We start from the raw sequence: 22,464 nt of genomic DNA, 5'->3' as shown, positions 1-22,464 counted from the left end.
ATTCCCATAATTCTCAACAAAATCATTCCAATCAACGATATAGAATTCAATCTCTATTGTTCAAACTGGAAAAAGAAAGCAACCATATCTTTCTCAACGGGATTGAAAACGATTTGCTTACTTTCTTTTTCCATTTTGAATAATAACTTGCGATTCTGTCACGTTGATTATGAAAACCCAGTCAAACTCCCTCCAAATTGGATCATCATTTCCATGATCTTTCTTTTGATGGTTTTGCTATTTCATGATGGAATATGGTGATGGTTGTCATTTCCAAGTTTTACTACTTGAATATATTAATGGTGGTCAGTATAGCTAAAACTGTGGTACTCATTGTAGTGCCCCGGTAATCCCAAACCTAGATTAAGTCAACCCCATTCTTCCTTTGGAATCAATTGAAAAGTTTGACAACGTTGGGGTTTTCTGGGGGATTACAATAAGTCCTAACGTTGAGTTGATATGTGAAACTTTCTTTACTAACAACCGGCTAGCTATTGGCTAATTCGGGTTGGAAAATTAATTCAGTCCATGATATCCAAGTTAAATTCTTTCCAAATTGTATCGTAGCCATCGTTGGTATACTGGAGTTCTTTAATTGGATGAGTTTTTTTATTTTATGATCCAATGCATTTATGGTTGACAGCTTGATCTAAAAATATGATGACGCACGGAGCAAGGTAAAAGGAAAGCTTCGATATTGGGATTCCTCGTTTTGGCATTTTCGCTGGGAACAAGTTTCTAAAATAGTGTTGGGGAAGTCTAACGAATCGGTAGTACTTATTGTAAGCCCCCAGATAACCCAAACCTAGATTAAGTCAAACCATTCTTCCTTTGAAATCGGTTGAAAAGTGCGACTACGTTGGGGTTATCTAGGTGCTTACAATGGGTACTAACATTACTCCCTTACTTACGAAACTCAATTCAAACCGAACCAGCCTCCTCAGGAATCTCAAAATCAAGTTCAAAGCATCAGTTAATCCTCCATTATCTTAACTGTGTCCATCGTTGACCATATTTTTAAATCAAAGTGTCCATCATTATATTGGATGATAAAATTGAAAAACTATCCTAAAAAATTCCACTTAAATCAAGAATTGGCTACGGTACAGCTCAGGGTGAGTTTGACGGGATCTCAAGGAGCAAGTTTATTCTTCATACTAAAATTAGCCACCTCAAACCTGAGCATCAGCATTGATACTCTCAACAAATTCCATCAAAATACTAAATGAAAGACTCCACCCCACCATGGATATTCTCCCATCACCGCTATTTCCTTCGTCGCCAACATTAAAATCCTGGTTCAAATCTACATCGCTAACATCCAAATCCAAATTTTCAATCTCCACCATCATTGCTATTCTTCCACTACCATCATCAAAGCCTCAATTCAAATTTCCACGACCAAAATTCAAATTCTTCCACCACCACCACCACCTCCACCACCACCAAGTTCAACTCAAATTTGAATTAGATTTCGATGTAGCCTTGAAAGAATACCAGCTTCAACTCAAATCTGATATCCTTTCCCAGCTACATCAAAAAGTAATTCAAATCTCCACCATCAACAAAATTGAAATCCACATCCAATTGTTAATCCCTCTCTTCATCAACATTCCAATCTAGATCAAGTCAAACCTTATTCCAGTGAAATCAGATAAAAAAATCCACAAAAAAATTAGTCATTGGTCAGGTGGCTAATTCAGCATTGAATAATTACACTGATCCATGAAATATAGTAAAAACTTTTTCCAAATTCTATTGCCAACAATTATTCATCTCAATTTGCAACTCTTTCCAAATTCTATCAACACGATTAAAATCCCCATCAAATTATCCGGAAAGGTTTCATCACCACAATTTGAATCCTATTAAATTATTCCCAGTTGTTTCATCACCATCATTGAAATCTATAAACCCAATACCTCCAATAAATCCCCATCAAATTTTGAATCCCCCTCTTCATCATAATTCCAATCTAGATCAAGTCAAACCTTCTTCCAATGAAATCAGATAAAAATTCCATCACACACAAACTAACCATTGGTCAGGTAGCTAATTCAGTATGAAAGGATTTACACCCATCCATTTAAATCCAGCTGAACTCTTTCCAAATTGTCTATGATCGCCAAGTTTTCATCTCCATCTGAAACTTTTTTGTGGTTTCATGTTTTAATTAATGGTTGAAACTTTGATTTAAGAATAATGATTAATGAAATATGAGGCAGATTAAAAGATAAGGAAGTATTGATAATTAACTTCAATGAGGTACTAGTGGAATGAATTGTGATGTAGGAATAGTAGTATTGGAATGTTGATTGCCGTTGGAAGAAGTTTCAATTTTGTTTCTGTGGTTTAATTTCATTTGTGTCTTATTTTCCACTAAGTGGTCTCATTTCCTTCCAACAACTTAACACGAAGGATTGTGATTTGATTATTCAGGGGCACAACTGCCTTTGCTGGATTGATTAGATTAAAAAATTTGTTGATTAAGTATATATTATTGAATTGGTAGATTTCTTTGTGAACAATAAAGAATAAAAGAATGATTTGCATTTAGATGATTTTTTCGCAATCTGGCGTCTAAATTTGTGTTGCAAATTTTCCTATTGATTCTGGAACAACACAAAAAAGCTAAAGAATCTAGACCATCCATACACCAACATAGAGCAATTCTACCCGCAATTATTAAGCACATAGAGATTAACGATATTTAAAAATGGAGAATCTCTCTTAATAGATTTCTCTTTATGATGATATGAAATAATAATCACTAAATTCAATATAAGAAATTCATTCCCTGTGGGAAAGATGAAACTTTTAGATTTATATTATTAATGTAGCTAATCTGATATGTCTCAGACTTCCAGATTTTATAACTTTCATTCCCTACATCCAATTCAAAGATGAACATTAAACTGCCAACGTTTAGAGAAATTCCATACTTTTTAGCAAATTGTCAATATTTATTTCATTTGTTATTTGGCGCATCAACGGTGTCCGAAGTCAAACTTAAATGAAATACGTCAATCCCATACAAGAGTAAACTCCAGTCTCTAAACTGGGGTCTAGGTTGTCTCCTCAACTATATTGAATACAAGTACGCTATCTCTACTATCAACAAATTCGATTCTTTCTCAAATCTTTGCAACCATTGATTTGATTCCCTCATCAAACCTCGTTTTTTTGATCATTTACACGACCGATGGTTTATCAAAAATGTTCTAAAGGTACCAACAATTACATCACTACAAACCACTCAAAATAACCCAACCATCTTCTTTCTAATAATGACATCCAACGGAACCCCCAACATGCTTACCACACCAACAGTTCCACCCAACAAATCAATATCACCACAACAAACACCCACCTCAAGTAGTCCCCCAACCAAAAAAATGCGATCCACATCACCAGTCCATTCTCATCCCCATCGACAAACCACCCCATCCCTCCAAGATCAAACATGGCTCTTCACTGAAGATGCAGTCCTCAACCACTCCCCTACCAGATTACAAAAACTAACCATCCCACAAGAACTAAAACTCAAAGAATCAATTCATGATTTCTTAATCCACCTCGGACATAAATTAAAACTCGACGGTGCCACAATCCTAACCACCACAATCTATCTCCATCGATTCTTCATGCGAACCCTGATCACATCATCGAAATATTGGGTTGCATGTGCTGCAATTGTCATATCTTGTAAAATCAACGATTGTTATCGTCCGCCAGATAAAGTGGCTCTAATCGGGTGTAATTTGAAAAATCCGGGTCGTGGAGTGGTGATTGATGAACAGAATGAGATGTTTTGGAGGTGGAGGGATCAGTTGTTGTATAGGGAGGAATTGATGTTGAGGTTGTTGAATTTTGATTTGAATGTGGAATTACCATATTTGATTCGGGATGGGTTGAGTAAATCGAAAGACGAGGGACTGGGGGAAGACCAAGAAGAGGAGCAGGTGTTTGAGACGAAGAAACGTGATATTTTGAAGAATGCGACTACGTTGATTGAAGTATTGAGTTCATTGCCGATGTTGATTGTATATGAGATGAAAACTTTATTTGCAACTTGTTTGATAATAATCGTAATAGAAGCCAGAGGGAAAATGGATCGACCAGATTTGGAATTACCTAAAAGATACCTTGTGGATGAATTAGATGTTGATTTGGCCTCGGTTAGTGCTTGTTTCCAATTCTTGAAGAAATTGTTAAAGTATAGTCAACAAGATCCACAAGCTATAAGTAATAAAGCGGCAGCTAAAAGGATATTGTGTATTCTGACAAGTACATTTGAAGAGATAATCAAATCGCAAGAGGCAGAATAGGTGGTTGTTAGTAGGAATAGTCTGGTCGTGAAGTAGAGTCTTCAAGCACAGTTTTCTAATTTTATAGAGGTATACTACATTTAAAGAGCATAAATGAATAAAGATTACTTAGAGTCTCTCGGTATTACTTCAAACCAAACCTAACATCGAATTTTATAACGTCGCACGCCCCATGTACTCATATTAATAAGTGTTCCATAGATAACGGGAAATCCTGCACCTAACAGAAATTAGATAGATCGCCATGTGCGGAACAAAAATGGAACTCAAATTTCACCGATGTGTAATATCACCTCGTCTATCTCTTTCTAATTACGCATCTCACAAACAAGTATATATCATGGACACTGAAGAGCATAGACGTAGACAAGCCGAAGTTGCACTACTAGAAATTTTCCAACGAGGTCATTTGCGTGAATATTTTGAAGATTTAAGTCTTGACGAACAATTACAAGAATTAGATCGGTTGGAACGGACCCTTAGACAAAATGGAATCCTACTACCATCAAACTACAACAACAGCAACATCACAGAAAGAAGAGGACCATTTTATATCGTGTGGTTATTTGATCATATACCTGTTCCTATTGTGAATTTCGTTTTCATTTATCAGAATGTAACCTGGCCAAATATTATCGATTGGATATTTAATACCATGACAGAATTAGTAATGATGATATTAAGAGTGCTTAGATTCACGGCAGTTGTGATTTCAATAACTTTCTATTTCCATAAGGTGATACGAACATTCTTTATCATTTGTGATATTCTTACATTCTCCCAGAATTTCATGAGAGATGCATTTACGTTTGTGGTTCAAGATTATGAATTCTTATTGAAAAGACATGAAATGATATATAAACATAAAGGAGACCATTTATATTTCTTACAATATGAACCTGATCTTTCAAGTTGGAGAATCCTTTTCACGTCAACCATTAATTTACTTTCATCAATGTTAGTTACTGATTGTACCTCCAATGGTGAAGGGAAGTGTGAATTGGTTAAAGATAATTTGATCTTCAAGTTTTCGGAAGTGTTTCTTAAGTATTATCCAAACATTAGCATGTGGTTATTGAAACTCCTAACTATAATTATATTCTTTACATATGCATTAATTGGGGATTTCATCTGTTTGAATATTGTTATGTTGGTCGGTTATAATGTTCATTATAGAATTGAGAAATATAAACAAGTATTTCTGTCATTGAAGAATATTATATGGACTACGATATTTAGGTTAATGATATAAAGAATATAAGGTTATATGCATAGACGTCTATATCCATCCATTGTTCTACACCTCCGGTGGGACAGGGTTTTATTGTTCTTCCGGTTAAGCAATTACGGATAAAAAAAATGTGTGGGGCGGAGATTTTTCTCTTGGTGGAGTAAAATATAAATATCCCGCGTCTACCCTCGATTATAAATTTTTCACTAGCACCCACATTCTTCCTTCATTCCTCTTCTTTTTCTTCTATATCTTCTTCAATTAACCTCAATTGAATCCAAACGCATTCCACCAAGCAACAATGACAACATATCCATCAACAATGAAAGCCGTAGTCTTCTACGGTCCCCATGACATCCGTACCGAATCAAGACCAACCCCCACCATCCAACATCCAACTGATGTTATCCTCAAAGTCAAATATTCCGGTCTTTGCGGAACGGATCTCCATTCATACCGGGGCCATATCAAGGGTCCTGTCAATACTATTATCGGTCATGAATTTGTCGGCACGGTGGTTTCAATTGGACAAGAAATCACCAAGTTTGCAATTGGGGATGATGTTTTGAGTACTTTCACGATCCAATGTGGAACTTGTTGGTATTGTAAACATGGGTATTCCGGACAATGTGATAAAACTAACACATTTGGGAAGATTGGATTAGATGGTGGACAAGCTGAATATGTTAGGATCCCATATGCTGAAAACACCCTAGTTAAAAAACCACCTACTCAACCAAATGAAGATGATTCGATATATGTCCTTATGGCTGATATTTTTGTGACTGGTTATTATGGTGTGAAGAAAATTGTCGATTTTTTGAATCAACCAACTACGAAATCTATGACAACTCAAGATCGTAAACAATGTTCGATTTTACAATTAGGTGCTGGCCCCGTTGGGTTATGTGCTTTGAGAGTATTGAAACATTTCGGATTTGGGAAGATTGTCGTGGTGGATTCCGTGCCTTCTAGATTGGAAGAAGCTGCCAGACTTGGAGCTTATAGAACTATTAATTATGAAACTGAACCTAATGCATTGAAGGAATTCATTACTACTGACCTTGATAATGTTGGATTTGATGCTGTTTTGGAAGTCGTGGGTGCTTCAGCTGCATTGAAGACTGCATATGATTCTGTGCGTAGAAATGGATTTATTTCTTCATTGGGTATGGGACATGAACCATTCCCATTTAATGGGTTAGAATGTTATTTAAAGAATATTAATATTTCTTTTGGAAGATGTCATTCTTGGTCATTGTTTCCTGAAGCTTTGGAAATCTTTGAAACTATGAAACATGATTTTGATTCATTTATTGATTATAAAGCTACTTTAGATGAAAGTAAAGAAGTATTTGAATTATTTGATCAACATAAAGTTAATAAAGTTGTTTTTGATTTGACTGGTAATTAACCCTTTTCTATACTGAATAGTGATCTCTTTAAATGCCTTTTTAGATATTCTCTATATATACATTTATAAGATGTTAATATATTTTTACAATTTGATTCATATAAAATTATTGCTAAATTTGCAGCCATTTAATTTTTCTGGCAAAATTTTTATCAATTTTTAACAAGCAAATTTTATACTACATAAAATGTGTGCTACTTCCAGTATATGTCTATCAGATCAACGACTGAAGACACGAGAATGTGATTCCATATGAAACACGAATGTAATATTGATTTGTGTCCCAAAATTCCAAATATTTTTATCCGGTTTTGTGTGAAATAACACAAAACTCCACAAAGAATGAGACGGCACCGTTCAGAAATTTCGCCTTTATGGCCAAGTTGGTAAGGCACCTCACTAGTAATGAGGAGATCGTCAGTTCGAATCTGGCTGAAGGCATTTTTTTGCTTTTTTAACATCTTGTATAGTTAATAAGGTGTTGGAATGGATCATTATTGACCATTAAACTGTCAATAGATATCCAATAGATTATTATCAAGATGGTCGTGTACAATTGTCCAAAAAAAATTTATAATCGTGCGGCTTTCTCCTTTCCTTTTTTTTTCAAGTGAACGTTCACAGTGCCTCTTCCTCCACTTCTCACTCACAAAGAAATTTTTAAAAAAAACATGGGAAGAATCGGGCCGTATTAAGAAAACGGTTTCCGTTATAATTAACTGAGTTTTTATAGTTGACAACAAAGAAAAGCAGGTAACCAACTAGAACAATGCCTAAGAAGAGAAATGCCATGGAGAGTAAGTTAGACTTCAATATTGGTGGTATGTCTCCCAATGAATCTAATGTTAGAAATAGTCAAATGGGTGGAGGTGTTAATGACCCCCCAAGGCCAAGACCTAATTTACCAAAAGCTACTCCAGGATATTCACCTATTGTAGCTGGTGGGACTCCTGTTGTTGGTCAATACGCGCTTAGTCCATTACGATTCCCACCTCAGTCAACATACTTGCAGCTGGAACCTTTGGTTGTTCAACCACCACAACAACATCAGTCACCACCACAACAACAACAACCACCACTGCCTCAACAACAACAACAACAACTCCCACAACAACAACACACACAACAAGTTTATCAATACCATAGAGAATATCTGCCACCTAAAGCCAGAATGAGAGTTAGTAAAGCTTGTGATAGATGTCGTACTCAAAAAATAAAGTGTTCTGGTACCCATCCATGTACAACCTGTTTAAAACATAAGAAAGAATGTACATTTTCAACCAACTACAATTCAACTAGTAATTCCCATAGTACCGTTGTCCCTGCTGAGTCTGGTGGTAGTGGCAGTCATGTCCAAGGATTTGTTATGGAGACTGGTAATGGTCCAGTAAAGCGTCTTAAGAAAGTATCTACAGTTGAACCATTTGGATTGCCGCAAATGAATAAATCTAATGAAGCTGAATATATCACTCATTTAGAAAATCGAGTTCAATATCTTGAGAATATATTATCTAATAATAGTCATCAAACTTTTCAAGAACCAAAATCAGAAGAACCTGAAAATCCCGAAGTCGATGAAACTTTATTCAGTACTAGTTCTAAATGGAGATTCTCCCGTCGTCATCAAAACTTATTGATTGTTGAATTGTGTAAATCAATGTATTCGAACCTAAGTCCAGAACTGCAAAAGTTAGTTACACTCCCCCGTACTCAATATTTCGGTTGGAATATGAGTGGAGTTAAATATCTAAGTGCCGAAGAATTACCACCCGTACCTGAAATCACCATCGATTCAAAATTCTATATCGACTACTACTTAACCGAAATAAACCCCTTATTTGCCATCATCCATGAAACCGTATTTCGAGAACAATACGAAGCATACAACAAACTAGTCAAGGAACAACTCGATGAAGACGATCAACAGACCAAAACCAACCAAACCCGACTCTTCAGCGCCATCTTATGTCTAATCTATGCCCTTTCCATCCGATTCAGTGAAGTCTCCAAACCCAAGGGACCCAAAATGGAACTCCTCGAACTCGAAGAGAAATTCTTCAAATATGGATATAAAGTAATTTCAATCCTTAGTTTTGAATGGGAATCATTTGAATTAATCCAAAGTTGGCTCTTGATCGGGTTATACCTCCGTATAACCCATCGTCAAACCTCCTGTTCCCATGCCCTTAGTCAAGCTATTGCCATGGTAAAATCAATGGGGTTGGGGTTTGAAGATGAAAACCCCAAATTCCTCGTTTCGACAGCATATGAGAGATTGAAAGCCAAACGGATTTTTTGGTGTGTGTTTACGTTTGATCGAGTATTGGGACTTCAAACTGGTCGATATTGTGGGATTAGGGAGGAGGATTTCACGAGAAGATATCCCACGTATGATTTTAAGAAGGAATCGGATAAAGATGATTGGTTGACTTTACCGGCTTTGGGGATGATTCATGTGGCTAGGGTGTCGAATTTTGTACATACTTCGCCGAATGATAATCCGCATTTAATCAAATATCAACAAATAAATGCAGAATTGGTTACGTTGCATGAATGGTTTAATAATAATGGATTCAGAAATGATTTATTTTTTAATAGATTGGATGAAGGGGTTAAGTCGTTGGTTAAGGCTCAGGTTAAATTACATTATTATGATTTGGTGTTGTGTATTCATGGAAAAGTGTTATTTAATTATATTGGAAGAAGAATCGCTAGTCATGGATTAAAAGTTGAAATGGTTCTTGATTCATGTCATGGGGTTTTGGATGTTCTTGATAAGATCAATAAAGCGGGGTTGCTTTATACTCCATGGTATTCCGTGTTATTGCTTTTGTTTAACATCGGAGTCAGTTCAATTACATTGATAAATGGTGGTGTATTTGTATCTCAAGCTAGAGATATCTTAAAATCCACAATTCGATTCTTTACCGCATTGCGTAAATCACCAATTCGTAACGAGCAAGGGAAATTGATCTTTAGGGAAAGATTCAAAATGGTAAGAGAATGTATGTGGGCATTAAAAATGGCCAATAGAATGCTTACACTTCGATTACAAGAAGATATCAAAGCATTGAATAATATTGGGGTTGATCATGGATCTTCCGATGTCAACAAACAAACATTTACTCAATTGGGCCTCAGTTCCGAAGCTGCAGAAACGTCGACACCAGCAGTTAAAGATGAATTTAACAAAGTGTTTGAAAAGCAATTATATAGAAATGAAGAAGCCATTACCCCAGATCAAAGAGAAGAAGAACCACGGGCTACACCTCAAGAAGATGGGGATACTCCATTAAGTACAACCACATCTGATAATATCAGTAATAGTACTCACGCAGGAGGACTTGCAAGTATTCAATCTGCCGACCCAGCTGATTTTTATGCCACTACTGATGTTGATAATTTGTTGGGTAATTTACAATGGTTTGATCAATGGTTAGGTTATGATTTTTGATGAAAGGCGGGTACACATACCCAGATAAATTTATAGCTAGTAGTACAAATTTGTGTATAGTATGAATGTAAGTGTTTAATCAAACACACACACACATGTGGGTAGTAAAGGACGAATGAGAAAAAGGTAAAATTGCCGCACGTAAATGCCAAGCTTATATTATATCTTCCCGAGAATTCGGTAAGTATAAATCAAATCAGATCCCGGAGTCCGAAGGTGGGCCCGCCCATACTCTGAGAAAGTATCCCCATAGATCTATTGATCCATAGTTTGAATCTTGTAACAAATCTTTGCGAAGTGACAGAATAATTATTGCGAAATTACTTTCCACTAAATGTTCCAACAACATTCGGAATAATTAGGGGGTGGGGGGATAATTCGGAATGATTTTCGTTTATTTATATAATTCGGAAAGATAGGAGAACAAGTAGAAACAAATAGCGAAGGAAGGTCCAAAAGAATGGAATCTTCTATTTAAATAATATTCCCCCAAACTCTCCATATAATGTATTACCCCACGCTAACGTTATTATGGAGAATATTATTGGAAAGTATGGGGGTGTGGGTGGAAAGAATAGAATACTCTAGAATCCCCCACCGTATCTTTGTATTGGCCCCCCAACATTTTTTATATCAAGCCTCCACTTACTTACTAAACAAAGATAAACTTTATTTTTTTTTTTGAGCCGGAAATATGTACGTTTGGGTGTGTTTCCCCATTAGGTATCCCACACGCCGCTAAATAAAAGAAAAAATATTATTATTATTGTAAATGTAGATATTCTGCGAAAGTTCTTCCGGGATAACTAGCGAGATTGCATTTCTCCTATTTACGGAACCGGATAGTCTTCCAGCAAATAAAGGTAAGTATTGCCATCAATATCTATTGGGTAGCAGTACAAAGTAAACCATTATGTGGTAGGGTTATGTTAAGCTTGGCACCATGAGGTTTGGAACACGCGAATCTTACAATTTGAGCTAATTTTTCTTTTCTGTTTTTGGTTTGTCCTTTCTTCCCTCCAGAAAACCCGAAAGACCGCGGTTAAGAAAATAAATTAAAGAATGGAAATACTTCTAGATAAGGAAATGTCATGGAGAGCTATATCTATAATTAGCATATGACCATTTATACAGATAAGGAATAATAATAATAATATAATAGGAGTTGCAATTAACAATTTACAATAGAAGGTTAAACCCTATGGCTTAGTATTGAAAGTACCCCAAGATAGGAGAAATGGGATCGGATGATAATTGTACTTACTTGCATAACCGCAGGCATGTGGCCTGGCCAGCAATGTATTCAAAAGAGACGATTCAAGACGAATTCAAGATTTCATTTAATCGAAATCAGTCCACTCAACTAAGTGATTATAGAAGAAGACATACCAAATTTTTCTGGTCAATAGGGTAAGACTCTCTTAATCAGTTTCTATCTCCCACAGAGAAATTACCGATCTTCGAAATTTTCTTAAGAAAATATTAATTATTCAATTTAATTTAATTTAATTTTTGCGATAACGGTCAAGAAATTATTATTATTATTGTTCTCTCCTCCTTTTCCTCCACACAAGGGAAGCTCGGTGAAATATAACCCTGTTTTTTTGTAATAAGTTACACAAAACCCAAACACCTCTTGCTTTCCGAAATAACCCCCATAAACGGTTTTCTCATTGACACAAAACTGATAATTATAATTTTGTACCATTCTCATCGGAAAAACTTTTTTCATCTTATGTGCAGGATGTTCCACCACAGCCCAAAAAACTTTAAAACTATCACAAGCATACATATTCAAAAAAACATCAGATCATATCAACACACACATCCTAATAAATGTAACGCCCACTTTTATAAGTCTGTGTATCGAATAGGGGCACAAAAGTATATACACTATTAGCTGATGTAGACTATTCTTTTTTTCTTAAATTGAAAGCGTAAACTTGAGATTCGACAAATTTCTTTATTTTTAACGTGGCTTCATGTATTTCCCCCGTGCCATTGTAAATATTTGACAAACTGACCCACCCCCCTTTCCCCCACCTATGGCATGTTTATCATGGGGGGACGCTTACAATAGATCGTCAAGATATAGACAAGAGGGAACGGCTCCTGGAACAACTTATTGAAACTTTAAATTCTATATTTATTCCCATTTAAACGAAAATGTTACACAGTACTGTTGGCTACAATATTTATAAAAAGTGAGCAACTGTGGCATGATGGTTGCATTTTTTTTTACTCATTTTTCGGAAAAACTAAACTGTGGGATTAGCTACACAACTAAAAAATATCCTGAACTGGAAGGTTGAAACAATACGAAAAAAAGAAATTAATTTAACTTTTCCTGTTTATAAGCACGGGGGGGATTCTTTTGTGTCCACACTTATCTGCATATGCACAAATTATTATTTAACCTTCTTCTTTTTTTTGGAGACTTCTAAAAAATATTTTATTCGCTCAAGAAAATAAAATTTTTCCTGTTTTTCCTGTAAAGATATAAAACTACCACCATCCCCCCCACCAAATTTTTTATTCCTTCCGGTTTATCTTCCCCCTTCTTCTCCATAATTTGATTTCATAACTATTTAACTTTTATAACAATGTCAACAATACCTCAGCAGAAGGAAAAGAAGAACAAGGAAGATAGACCTTATAAATGTACTTATTGTGAAAAGGCATTCCATAGATTAGAACATCAAACAAGACATATCCGTACCCATACTGGTGAGAAACCTCATGCTTGTACCTTTCCAGGATGTATCAAAAGATTCAGTCGATCAGATGAATTAACCAGACATTTAAGAATCCATAATAATCCTTCATCAAGAAAGAGAAAGAACAAGTCTGATGAAAATGTCAATGCCGCCGTCGCTGCTACTAGTATGATGATGGGTCAACCGGGTAGTAATGGTCCTGCTATTGCTTATAGTTATGACCCTAATGGAAATAGAATATATCACCAACCATATCCAGTCTACTTTGTAGCACAACCAAATGGATACATGCAACCAGTTGCCGCTCAACCTCAACAAATGGCTCCACCACAACAACAACCCCAAATAATCAGACCACAATCAGTACCTCCACCACAATCTATTCCAATTCCAAGTCATTATAAACAACAAGGATCAGCCATGTTTTCATTGCCAAACTCACCAACCAACAACTTGCCCCAACAACAACAACAACAAACCCCAGCATTCATGCAACAAGGCCAATTTCAACCTACACAAGTTGTTATGTCAAGAACAATTTCCTCAGACGCGTTACGTTTACCTCCATTAAACAATCACTCCCCACCAACTGGTTCAAGACCATACATTATGAAATCAGACTCTGCCACTAGCGTTGCTTCTCATCCAGGAATATTTAGCCAATCAAATTCAACTTCTCACAGTGTTGCTACATCTCCTGATACTAGTGTGTCATATATGAACCATCCACCACCAGCGGCTTCTTTAACAAACTTGAATGAATATTTCCAAAAGACAAGGATCTTTAACGCTAGCTCAAGTTCTTTAAGTTCATTAAGTGGAAAAATACGAACCACATCTTCTTCAACCAATCTTGCTTCATTACACCGCATGACTCCATTGAAAGTTTCAAATTCCCAATCGAAAGTCTTGATTGCACAACAACAATCATCCACTTCATTAAATTTGGAATTTTATCGTGAACCCCAATCCAAGAAATCTAGACCAAATTCCCCTACTATTCCACCTATTGCTTCTTCTATGCAATCTACATTATCCAAGAAATTCATGATTTCTTCCCCAAATGAAACACCACTCCAAACTCCCTCACAATCACCACAGTTGAGACCAGCAACTGTTGGAGGATCTTCTCCAAATTTGATTGATTCTGTTACTCAGAAATTGAATGATAGTATTGCTAATACAGGTACGGTATTGCCTCCAATTAGATCGGTGTTGAGTTTTACTTCATTGAAGGATTTCCCAGCTCCAACCGCTGGAATGGCTAGGAGTCCAGAAGAGAAGAGAACTGCTATGAGTTTAAGAAATTTATTGGGTTAGTTTATGTACAGGTATATTGGGTTTATATAGTTTGTCTTTCTTTAGTTAGTTTTATGGGATTTTTTGTAAGAGTAATAGATTTAATTATTAGAGTAAGACCTTTAAACCACTTTGTTAATTGTAGTAAATGTTTCTAATTCGAAACAATTTTCCGGGATTTCTTTTTTTGAAATTTTGAAACTTCGACGTGGGGGAGGAGATGGAGGGCCCACAACGTCGGAAAAATTATTCAATTTCGATACAACGTTACATTTTCTTGCTTTTTTTTTTCGCAGTATTTTAATTTCTTTTTCATGAATGATTTTTTATTGCAGCAAATCAAACATTAGTGCATAAGGTGAGATGGTGCATTTCCACTTCCACTTGTTCCTGGCACATGTGTATAGATGAGCAAATTTCAAAGTCTAGAAATAGGAGTTATTTCAAGATACCGGAAAAACCCACGCAAGTGTCCTGGTTCTCAACGTGTAACTGACTTTGAAACAATCAATAAAATCCGCCGACAACAATATCTATCAATCTTTTAGTCTTATTGATTAATTTCTTCCAGACATAAAGAAGGTTGTGGAATGATGTTTTGTGTACTGTACATCTAAGTGCAAAGCAGCAGGTTGGACCTTCTGAAACATTTTTCCGCAAAGTCTGGAGAAATTAGAATATTTTTTTTTCCTTTCAAATCACTAAAATTAATAATTTTTCCATGATTTCCCCCACCCCCGCTAGGAAGAATATTACAAATTACTGGGGGATGAGTATAGGCTATTAGACCTCTAGTGTAGAATGTGGGAATCAACACATATGAATATAGTATGGAAGCTTAAACAATAACAAATTTGTTCCGAGTAGTCTTCCGAATCATATAATTTCGCCGAAGAACGGAAAGATATGTACCAACAAGCAAACTGTTTGTTTCCAGTTCTGCAAGTGAATATCTTTTTGACAGGTAGCTATAGTATTGACATAACTTACTACAAGGCTTACATTAGACATAGGAGTATATACATTGTCATGGTTTTACTAGTAGTGTAATGGTTCACAAAACGTTTACATCCCCAAACTTACTTACTTGCCAGCTTTGTACAATTAATCCGCTCCACCGTTAATTACCAGAAATTGTACCTTCTCTGGAGAAATTAATGAAGAACTTTTACCAAGAACAAGCTTCCCGCAGTATCCATTGTAATAATAGAATAGAACCCCAGATATAAGCTAACACAAAAATTAGACTAACGAATAATATTGAATTCTCTATAAATTTAAAGCAAGTGAAAAATTTGTTAAGGCGAAAAATTGATTCCGGTTTTGTGTAACAAAATGGTAGAAGGTTGAAGCGGAGAAATTCGTCATCTTCTTTAAGCTTCTTTTCTTAGATAGTTTTTTCTAATAGAAAGCTACGGTGTCCTTTCACAAAAGCTGTATACACAGGGCAGCAATAGCAATGGTAATGGAACAGAAGGTTGAAGGTTTGTGGAATCTGAATAACCTTCCAAAGCGATTTTGCCAGACATTTGGAGGGTTTACCTACCAAGTATTTTTTCAAGGGGGAAAACTGTTAGCTGGTCAATCAATGTTCCTAAGGATTAGTAAGGGGAAACAGTTAAAGTCACGTATTCACGGACATTTAATTCCTCCCCTCACGCTTAATTAATTTATTGATTATTATTTAAGGGCCCACACAGTAATCGTTAACATCAAAAAAAGAAATCGTGGCGCCCCATTGAAAAATATATGGGGGATCTTGCATAGAGCCATTCTCCCTTCCCATATGATTTTTCGTGGACTGTATGGGTAAGATCTCTCCTTAATCTCAGATTATTATTATTCCATGCATCGCTAATAAAAAAGACAAGACATAAAAAGTATCACGCAAGGCAACCCTCTCTCCTTAAACTCATCAGTTATAGGTCAATTGCAACTTCTTCTCTAAGGTTATCTCAATTAAGATTCTACTACGTTACAGTCTAAACAACAACTTTTCCCTCAACGGTTCGACTATTAAGCGGAAACAAAGTGTGGGTATTTTTATTAATCTTTGTGTTTTATCGGATGGGCCTTACTTGATAAAAATTTTCATTGTTTTCTTTTAAATAACCCGCAACGCAACAACCTCCCTCAAGCATAAAAAATAATTTGGATGAAAAAGAAGTTCCAATCAAACACCCACCCATTTTTTTATCCTTCTCCTCTTGATTACTTCAATTGAAACACTCTTTGAGGTTTATTAGAAAAAAACTATAAATACGGGTCTATTTCTCCTTTTCAATTGAACAATTTTTATATCTTTCTTTTTTCTTCTTATCATTATCAAACATTATATATTAATACAAGAAAAATGGCTACTGTTAAATTATCCTCAGGTCACTTAATGCCTTTAGTTGGTTTCGGTTGTTGGAAAGTCGACAACGCTACCGCTGCTGACCAAATCTACAACGCTATCAAGGCTGGTTACAGATTATTCGACGGTGCTGAAGATTACGGTAATGAAAAGGAAGTCGGTGACGGTTTAAAGAGAGCTTTAGATGAAGGCTTAGTCAAGAGAGAAGAATTATTCATCACCTCTAAGTTATGGAACAACTACCACGACCCAAAGAACGTTGAAACCGCTTTAAACAGAACCTTAGCTGATTTACAATTAGACTATGTTGATTTATTCTTAATCCATTTCCCAATTGCTTTCAAATTCGTTCCATTAGAAGAAAAATACCCACCAGGTTTCTACTGTGGTGACGGTGACAACTTCCACTACGAAAACGTTCCATTATTAGACACTTGGAAGGCTTTAGAAAAATTAGTTGAAGCCGGTAAGATCAAGTCTATTGGTATTTCTAACTTCACCGGTGGTTTAATCTACGATTTATTAAGAGGTGCTACCATCAAGCCAGCTGTTTTACAAGTTGAACACCACCCATACTTACAACAACCAAAGTTAATTGAATTCGTCCAAAAGCAAGGTATTGCCATCACCGCTTACTCTTCTTTCGGTCCTCAATCTTTCTTAGAATTACAACAAAACAGAGCTTTAAACACTCCAACTTTGTTCGAACATGACACCATCAAGTCTATTGCTACCAGATTAAACAGAACCCCAGCTCAAGTCTTATTAAGATGGGCCACCCAAAGAAACATTGCTGTTATTCCAAAGTCTAACAACCCAGGTAGATTAGCTCAAAACTTAGCTGTTACTGACTTCGACTTAACCGAAGCTGATTTCGAAGCCATCTCTACCTTAGACATTAACTTGAGATTCAACGACCCATGGGATTGGGACAACATTCCAATCTTCGTTTAAGTTTGATACTCTCGAAGATTGATTTTATATTAATAGTTTATAGAGTTTTTTGTAAAAACAAAGAGAATTTCAAATTAAAATAACATTATCCTGTAGATGATCATATTTCTTACTTTTTGATATCAACCAATACATGTCAAGCCATGTGTTGGACTCTTGCTTCAAGTCATATTAGTTAACAGACCATCACCAAGCGTTCAGTTTATGATACAGAGTCAAGTTCTTACACTTTCAATTGGCATATACACATGTATTTATAACCTACATACACTATTTAAAAATATTGACGTGGCAAGATCTAAATAGAATCCAACACAGCTTGCCTACCCAATGTCAACAACTTCGTTCTAGAAACAAAATCATCACGTTCCAAATATGCCCCACATAATCTTCTCTTCCCCGTGAACTCACTTCTAGAATGGAATACTCTCCAATTATCAAAAATCAAACATTGGCCCGGCTTCATTTGATGCCATAATTCATTTTCAGGATCACTGATAATACTAACCCAATCTCTAATGGCTTTGAAAAATTTAGGAACATCATTTGGATCGTCCCATGAATCCATAGTAGATCTATCACTTTGGTTCCAACGGACTTGTAATAAATCTCCATTGATATCGAATTTAAATATTGGTTGTGGCACATCTGGTTGAATACATACCTTTTCTTCACCGGCAGAATGGGCAGGTACACGGATCCGACAGAAGATTTCATAACTTTCAGGATGTCTCTCCTTGAGAATTTGGGCACATTTGAAAGCATCTACCAACGAAGTTGTACCTCCGGTCCCATCATGATACAAGAGATGGAATAATTGTAAACCGGGGGTGTTTGACCAATAGGTTCCATCAGTATGAGAACTGATGTCGAAATTAGTATAGGCGGTATCCGCTTTTGCTAAATCGGAAGTAAAATCCCAAAAACCTCCATAATGGGTTGGTCTGATATAATTTAATTTCTCGCATAATTTTTCAGTGTCTTCTGGTGTGACTGGCACATTGTCAACGAGACAAAACCCATGTTTCCAAATCTTTAAAGACCAATCCTTGATTGCTTCTTCATTGTCGTCGGTTGAAGCCATGACGGCATTATAATCGACAACTGGCAAGTTATCCTTCATATCCTTAACTTGCCAGAGTTCTCTTTGTAACAATTCGTCAGCACCCTTGAGCTTGGCCTTAACTGGGACTAAACGCGGTTGATAAGAATGAAGTCTCAACCAATCAAATTCATATTTTGAAACATGACTTTCTTGATCCCATACGATTTCAATTTCATTATTCCCAACTTCAATCTTAGCTGGTTTAATTTCAGGGTCAATTGTAGCGGCACTTGCAAGTTTCTGTTTGGTAGCATTGAAGAAACAATTTTCACAACGACAATAATCACGAAGCCAAATATTATGGAACTTGGATACTTGACCGTCTGACCATTTGATCTCAATTTGGAGGTCGGAAGTAGGTACTGCTGATTTTACTGACATGATTTTTATGTGTTTTTGGTTTATTGAAATAAGGGATTGAAAAAGTTTCGACGGGGATCGACCCATACTTTTATAGTTAATTCGGGGGAGGGGTCCAAACTTATTTTGTGCCCCGCGATAGGCGGGAATTTTTTCCCAATTCGTCACTATTGGGGGAATGTTTCAAGATCTAATTTTAGTGGAACAATCCTATCTCAATTTACAGGACTTCCTCCTCCTAACAGGAGGAAACCGACCCAACATTTCGCAATCAATCATCCGAAGTATGATAGAAGCATCAGGGACTCCCGCAAGTGAAGACTGGCAACTTTTTTGACAAATAGAACCAGGTAGGATAAATTCGAGATTGTTTTGGTTCAAATATGACACTAAAATCACAGATAACGGACGTCGGGGTCTTCTTTTTCCACCTGAGATAGATATATTTTGCTCAAGCGGTATATTCTTTTCAAACACGCATGTATAAGAAGAGACCATATGACTGACTGCGTAGGGAATGAAGTGGCAAGTCAACAAAATTGTGATTAAAACGTGATTCGACAACTTGTTATCTATCTTCTTACACAATACGAGAGTCTGCTATCACAGATCAGGATTTACTACGCTATTTATATCCATCTATATTCCAAAACCAACTACTACCCTAGTGGTTGCCCAGAGTTAACTATAATGTGGGTTGCAAAAAACTTTATTAGTCGTGTACAATGTTCAAAACTTATTATCGCCACCCCTTTTTTTCTTCTTCTGGAAGGTTTTGAAATTTGGGGGGGCAGCAGTAGAAACAGAAAGAACAAAGAAAACAGTTGATAGTTTTTTAAGTTTCATTATTATTTGTATGTTTCTTAGCTTATAAATTTACAAAGTAACATTTGTATCAGAAGATTGTAACTGTTACATTATCAAAGAAAAAACATAACAATTAGACAAACACACATTGGTTGACTGCTATTGACATTTTGCAAGTTCCTTGGTTCAAGACAATACTGCTCATCACTTCAAACTTTTAATTTTAATATTCCCAAAAAAACAAACAACCAAATTGCTATTCCCGGAGTTATCGTTTACAAGGTAGATAATAATAATTGATCGGTTTTAGAGGATCCTACTATTCCCACCCCACAATATTATGTCTACGGTTATTTCAAACACCACACATGCCAGTCCGCTATCGTATCTGCTGCTGCTGCTGCTGCTGCATCCTGATTGGGTCAACATGGATGTTGGTACATTAGGCAAATCCCTCTACAATAGTGAAGAAGCCCCACTTAATGAACAAATCAAACCCTTAAAGATAAAGGCATTAGAAGATGCTCTTAAAAAAAATGAAAATGAGAATTCTGAAAGATCTTTAGAATTCTTAAGTGAATTACTGAGATGTACAGATGGATTAATTAACAATGAATTAAGATCAAAAATATGGCCCATACTTTTAGGAATTAATTCTCCCTCTAGGACAAGCTCCAGTACAAAACTTAATTCATTAGAATCTTCTCAAGCATCATTAGAAGGTTTATTTAATGGTGGCCATAAACTTGGAGGATTTCTGGATCCAGCCCTGTTTTTGGATGATTTGAATTGTGTCGATTTGCCTCAACATAAAGATGAAGATCAAGTGAAATTGGATATTCAAAGATCGTTTACTATATTAAATCACATCCAATCTTTACAACATCATGCTAGTGACTCGTATACTACAATATTCAGCCCAGCTGATGTCAGTAACTTAAAGAAGAAATTGTCAAATTTAATAATTAAGTTATTACGAAGGTATCCAAGCTTAAATTATTATCAGGGGTTTCATGATATTGCAAGTATAGTATTACTTGTTTGCTATACCCCTGAAGAAGATGAAATGGAGGACAAGAATGACAATGAAGCTACTGATTACAACATTAATGAAGATTTAGCGTTTAAGATACTAGAGAAATTGGCTATTTTCCACTTACGTGATTATATGACTAGTGATATAAATTTATCTGTCAATCATCTAAAGCTTATTCCCTTGATATTAGAAAATGTCGATCTTCAATTATTTGAGTTAATAAAACAAACATCCAACTCATATATACAATCGGATGGATTACATTATGATTATAAATTCTTTCAGGGTCTTTCATCAATTTTAACATTTTATTCTCATGATTTAACTAGCCTACCACAAATATTAGCTATATGGGATTTCACTATCAGTTATAATTCAGTTTTACCAAACATGTACATTTATGCATCGGCACTTCTTGTATTTAAGGAAAAGATATTCACCAGTTTACAAATTGACGACGATACAAATTATGAAGATGTGGATCCCGATTTAGTTCACACTGCCATATCTCCAAATCGGTTATTTGAGGAGTTGAGTGATTCAAAATTGCTTGAGATTTTGAATCGTACCAAGACGCTTTTGAATGACTTCCCCATCAATAGATTGACAAATTCTTCAAATACTTGGGCTGTATGGTTTGAAGAATATAACAAGAATTCGGTTTTGCTAACCACTTCAAATTTATATGCCGATAAGAATGATACATTGACAAAGTATCAGGGATTAATAATTGGAACTATATTCGAATCTTTCAAGGCTGGTCCAACAGAATTGTCAGAATTAATACATAAACAAGAACAAGAAATAACGAGACAAATTATTGACGATGCAGCTTTCCAAAGAAAGATATTAGATCAACAAGAAGAATTATCAAATTCAATCTTTACTGAATCTTCCCCTCTGTTATCATCATCATCAGCAACATTACACACGGCGACGTCAACATTACATAAAGTCGCCTCATCCATCTTCTTTAAGAAATTGTTCGCAGAAGAAGTTGATGAAGAGAAAAAGAAACATCATCGTGAATGGTCTTTGACTAAGAATATTTATAAGATAAGTATAACAGTTGGATTTATTGGGTTTGTGATTCACTTCCTATTGATTAAGCATAATTCACATTATCCTAGTATATTATCTAAATTTATCACTATGAATATATTCGGCCCGTTGAAGAGAATAGCTGAATATATAACCAGCAGTGATTCAGTAGCGTTTATAACTCAAGAATTGGGTATTTTGGGAGGGAATTTGATTGATCGCGTCGAAGATTCAGTTAATGATGTATATAGTTTGGTCAAAGATTCAACGTTTGTCAATTCAGGAATGGGTATTGGACAAGTAGGATTAGGGAATTTAAGAAATACGGTTTATGGTTTTCATGGTTAACGTTTTTGGTTTTA

At 35.7% G+C, this 22,464-nt stretch overlaps 8 protein-coding genes across 8 annotated transcripts; 7 read left to right on the top strand and 1 right to left on the bottom strand. All coding sequences in view use genetic code 12, as the record gives it.

Moving 5' to 3' along the window:
- Positions 1-3,287: 3,287 nt before the first annotated feature.
- Positions 3,288-4,328, top strand: BUR2 (Bur2p; the record flags this gene model as incomplete). Its single annotated transcript, XM_049405828.1, has 1 exon — positions 3,288-4,328. One exon carries the CDS (start codon positions 3,288-3,290, stop codon positions 4,326-4,328), a length of 1,041 nt encoding a protein of 346 aa, XP_049264603.1.
- A 340-nt stretch (positions 4,329-4,668) lies between these two features.
- On the top strand, positions 4,669-5,580 carry J8A68_002111 (uncharacterized protein; the record flags this gene model as incomplete). The annotated part of the gene is made up of 1 exon (XM_049405827.1): positions 4,669-5,580. One exon carries the CDS (start codon positions 4,669-4,671, stop codon positions 5,578-5,580), a length of 912 nt encoding a protein of 303 aa, XP_049264602.1.
- Positions 5,581-5,860: 280 nt separating this feature from the next.
- On the top strand, positions 5,861-6,973 carry J8A68_002110 (uncharacterized protein; the record flags this gene model as incomplete). Its single annotated transcript, XM_049405826.1, has 1 exon — positions 5,861-6,973. One exon carries the CDS (start codon positions 5,861-5,863, stop codon positions 6,971-6,973), a length of 1,113 nt encoding a protein of 370 aa, XP_049264601.1.
- A 769-nt stretch (positions 6,974-7,742) lies between these two features.
- On the top strand, positions 7,743-10,427 carry CTA7 (Cta7p; the record flags this gene model as incomplete). The annotated part of the gene is made up of 1 exon (XM_049405825.1): positions 7,743-10,427. One exon carries the CDS (start codon positions 7,743-7,745, stop codon positions 10,425-10,427), a length of 2,685 nt encoding a protein of 894 aa, XP_049264600.1.
- Positions 10,428-13,030: 2,603 nt separating this feature from the next.
- Positions 13,031-14,464, top strand: MIG1 (transcription factor; the record flags this gene model as incomplete). Its single annotated transcript, XM_049405824.1, has 1 exon — positions 13,031-14,464. The coding sequence occupies one exon, from the start codon at positions 13,031-13,033 to the stop codon at positions 14,462-14,464; it is 1,434 nt and encodes a 477-aa protein (XP_049264599.1).
- Positions 14,465-16,796: 2,332 nt separating this feature from the next.
- GRE3 (trifunctional aldehyde reductase/xylose reductase/glucose 1-dehydrogenase (NADP(+))) lies at positions 16,797-17,753 on the top strand (the record flags this gene model as incomplete). Its single annotated transcript, XM_049405823.1, has 1 exon — positions 16,797-17,753. The coding sequence occupies one exon, from the start codon at positions 16,797-16,799 to the stop codon at positions 17,751-17,753; it is 957 nt and encodes a 318-aa protein (XP_049264598.1).
- A 298-nt stretch (positions 17,754-18,051) lies between these two features.
- On the bottom strand, positions 18,052-19,239 carry J8A68_002106 (uncharacterized protein; the record flags this gene model as incomplete). Its single annotated transcript, XM_049405822.1, has 1 exon — positions 18,052-19,239. The coding sequence occupies one exon, from the start codon at positions 19,237-19,239 to the stop codon at positions 18,052-18,054; it is 1,188 nt and encodes a 395-aa protein (XP_049264597.1).
- A 1,126-nt stretch (positions 19,240-20,365) lies between these two features.
- Positions 20,366-22,450, top strand: GYP8 (Gyp8p; the record flags this gene model as incomplete). The annotated part of the gene is made up of 1 exon (XM_049405820.1): positions 20,366-22,450. The coding sequence occupies one exon, from the start codon at positions 20,366-20,368 to the stop codon at positions 22,448-22,450; it is 2,085 nt and encodes a 694-aa protein (XP_049264596.1).
- Positions 22,451-22,464: the final 14 nt, after the last annotated feature.

This window comes from Hemisphaericaspora subhashii, assembly GCF_019202705.1.
Source record: "Hemisphaericaspora subhashii strain CBS 10753 chromosome Unknown scaffold97, whole genome shotgun sequence".
NCBI lineage: Eukaryota > Fungi > Ascomycota > Pichiomycetes > Serinales > Debaryomycetaceae > Hemisphaericaspora > Hemisphaericaspora subhashii.
Note: the sequence above shows the minus strand (reverse complement) of the source record. Positions and strands in the feature narration are given on the sequence as shown.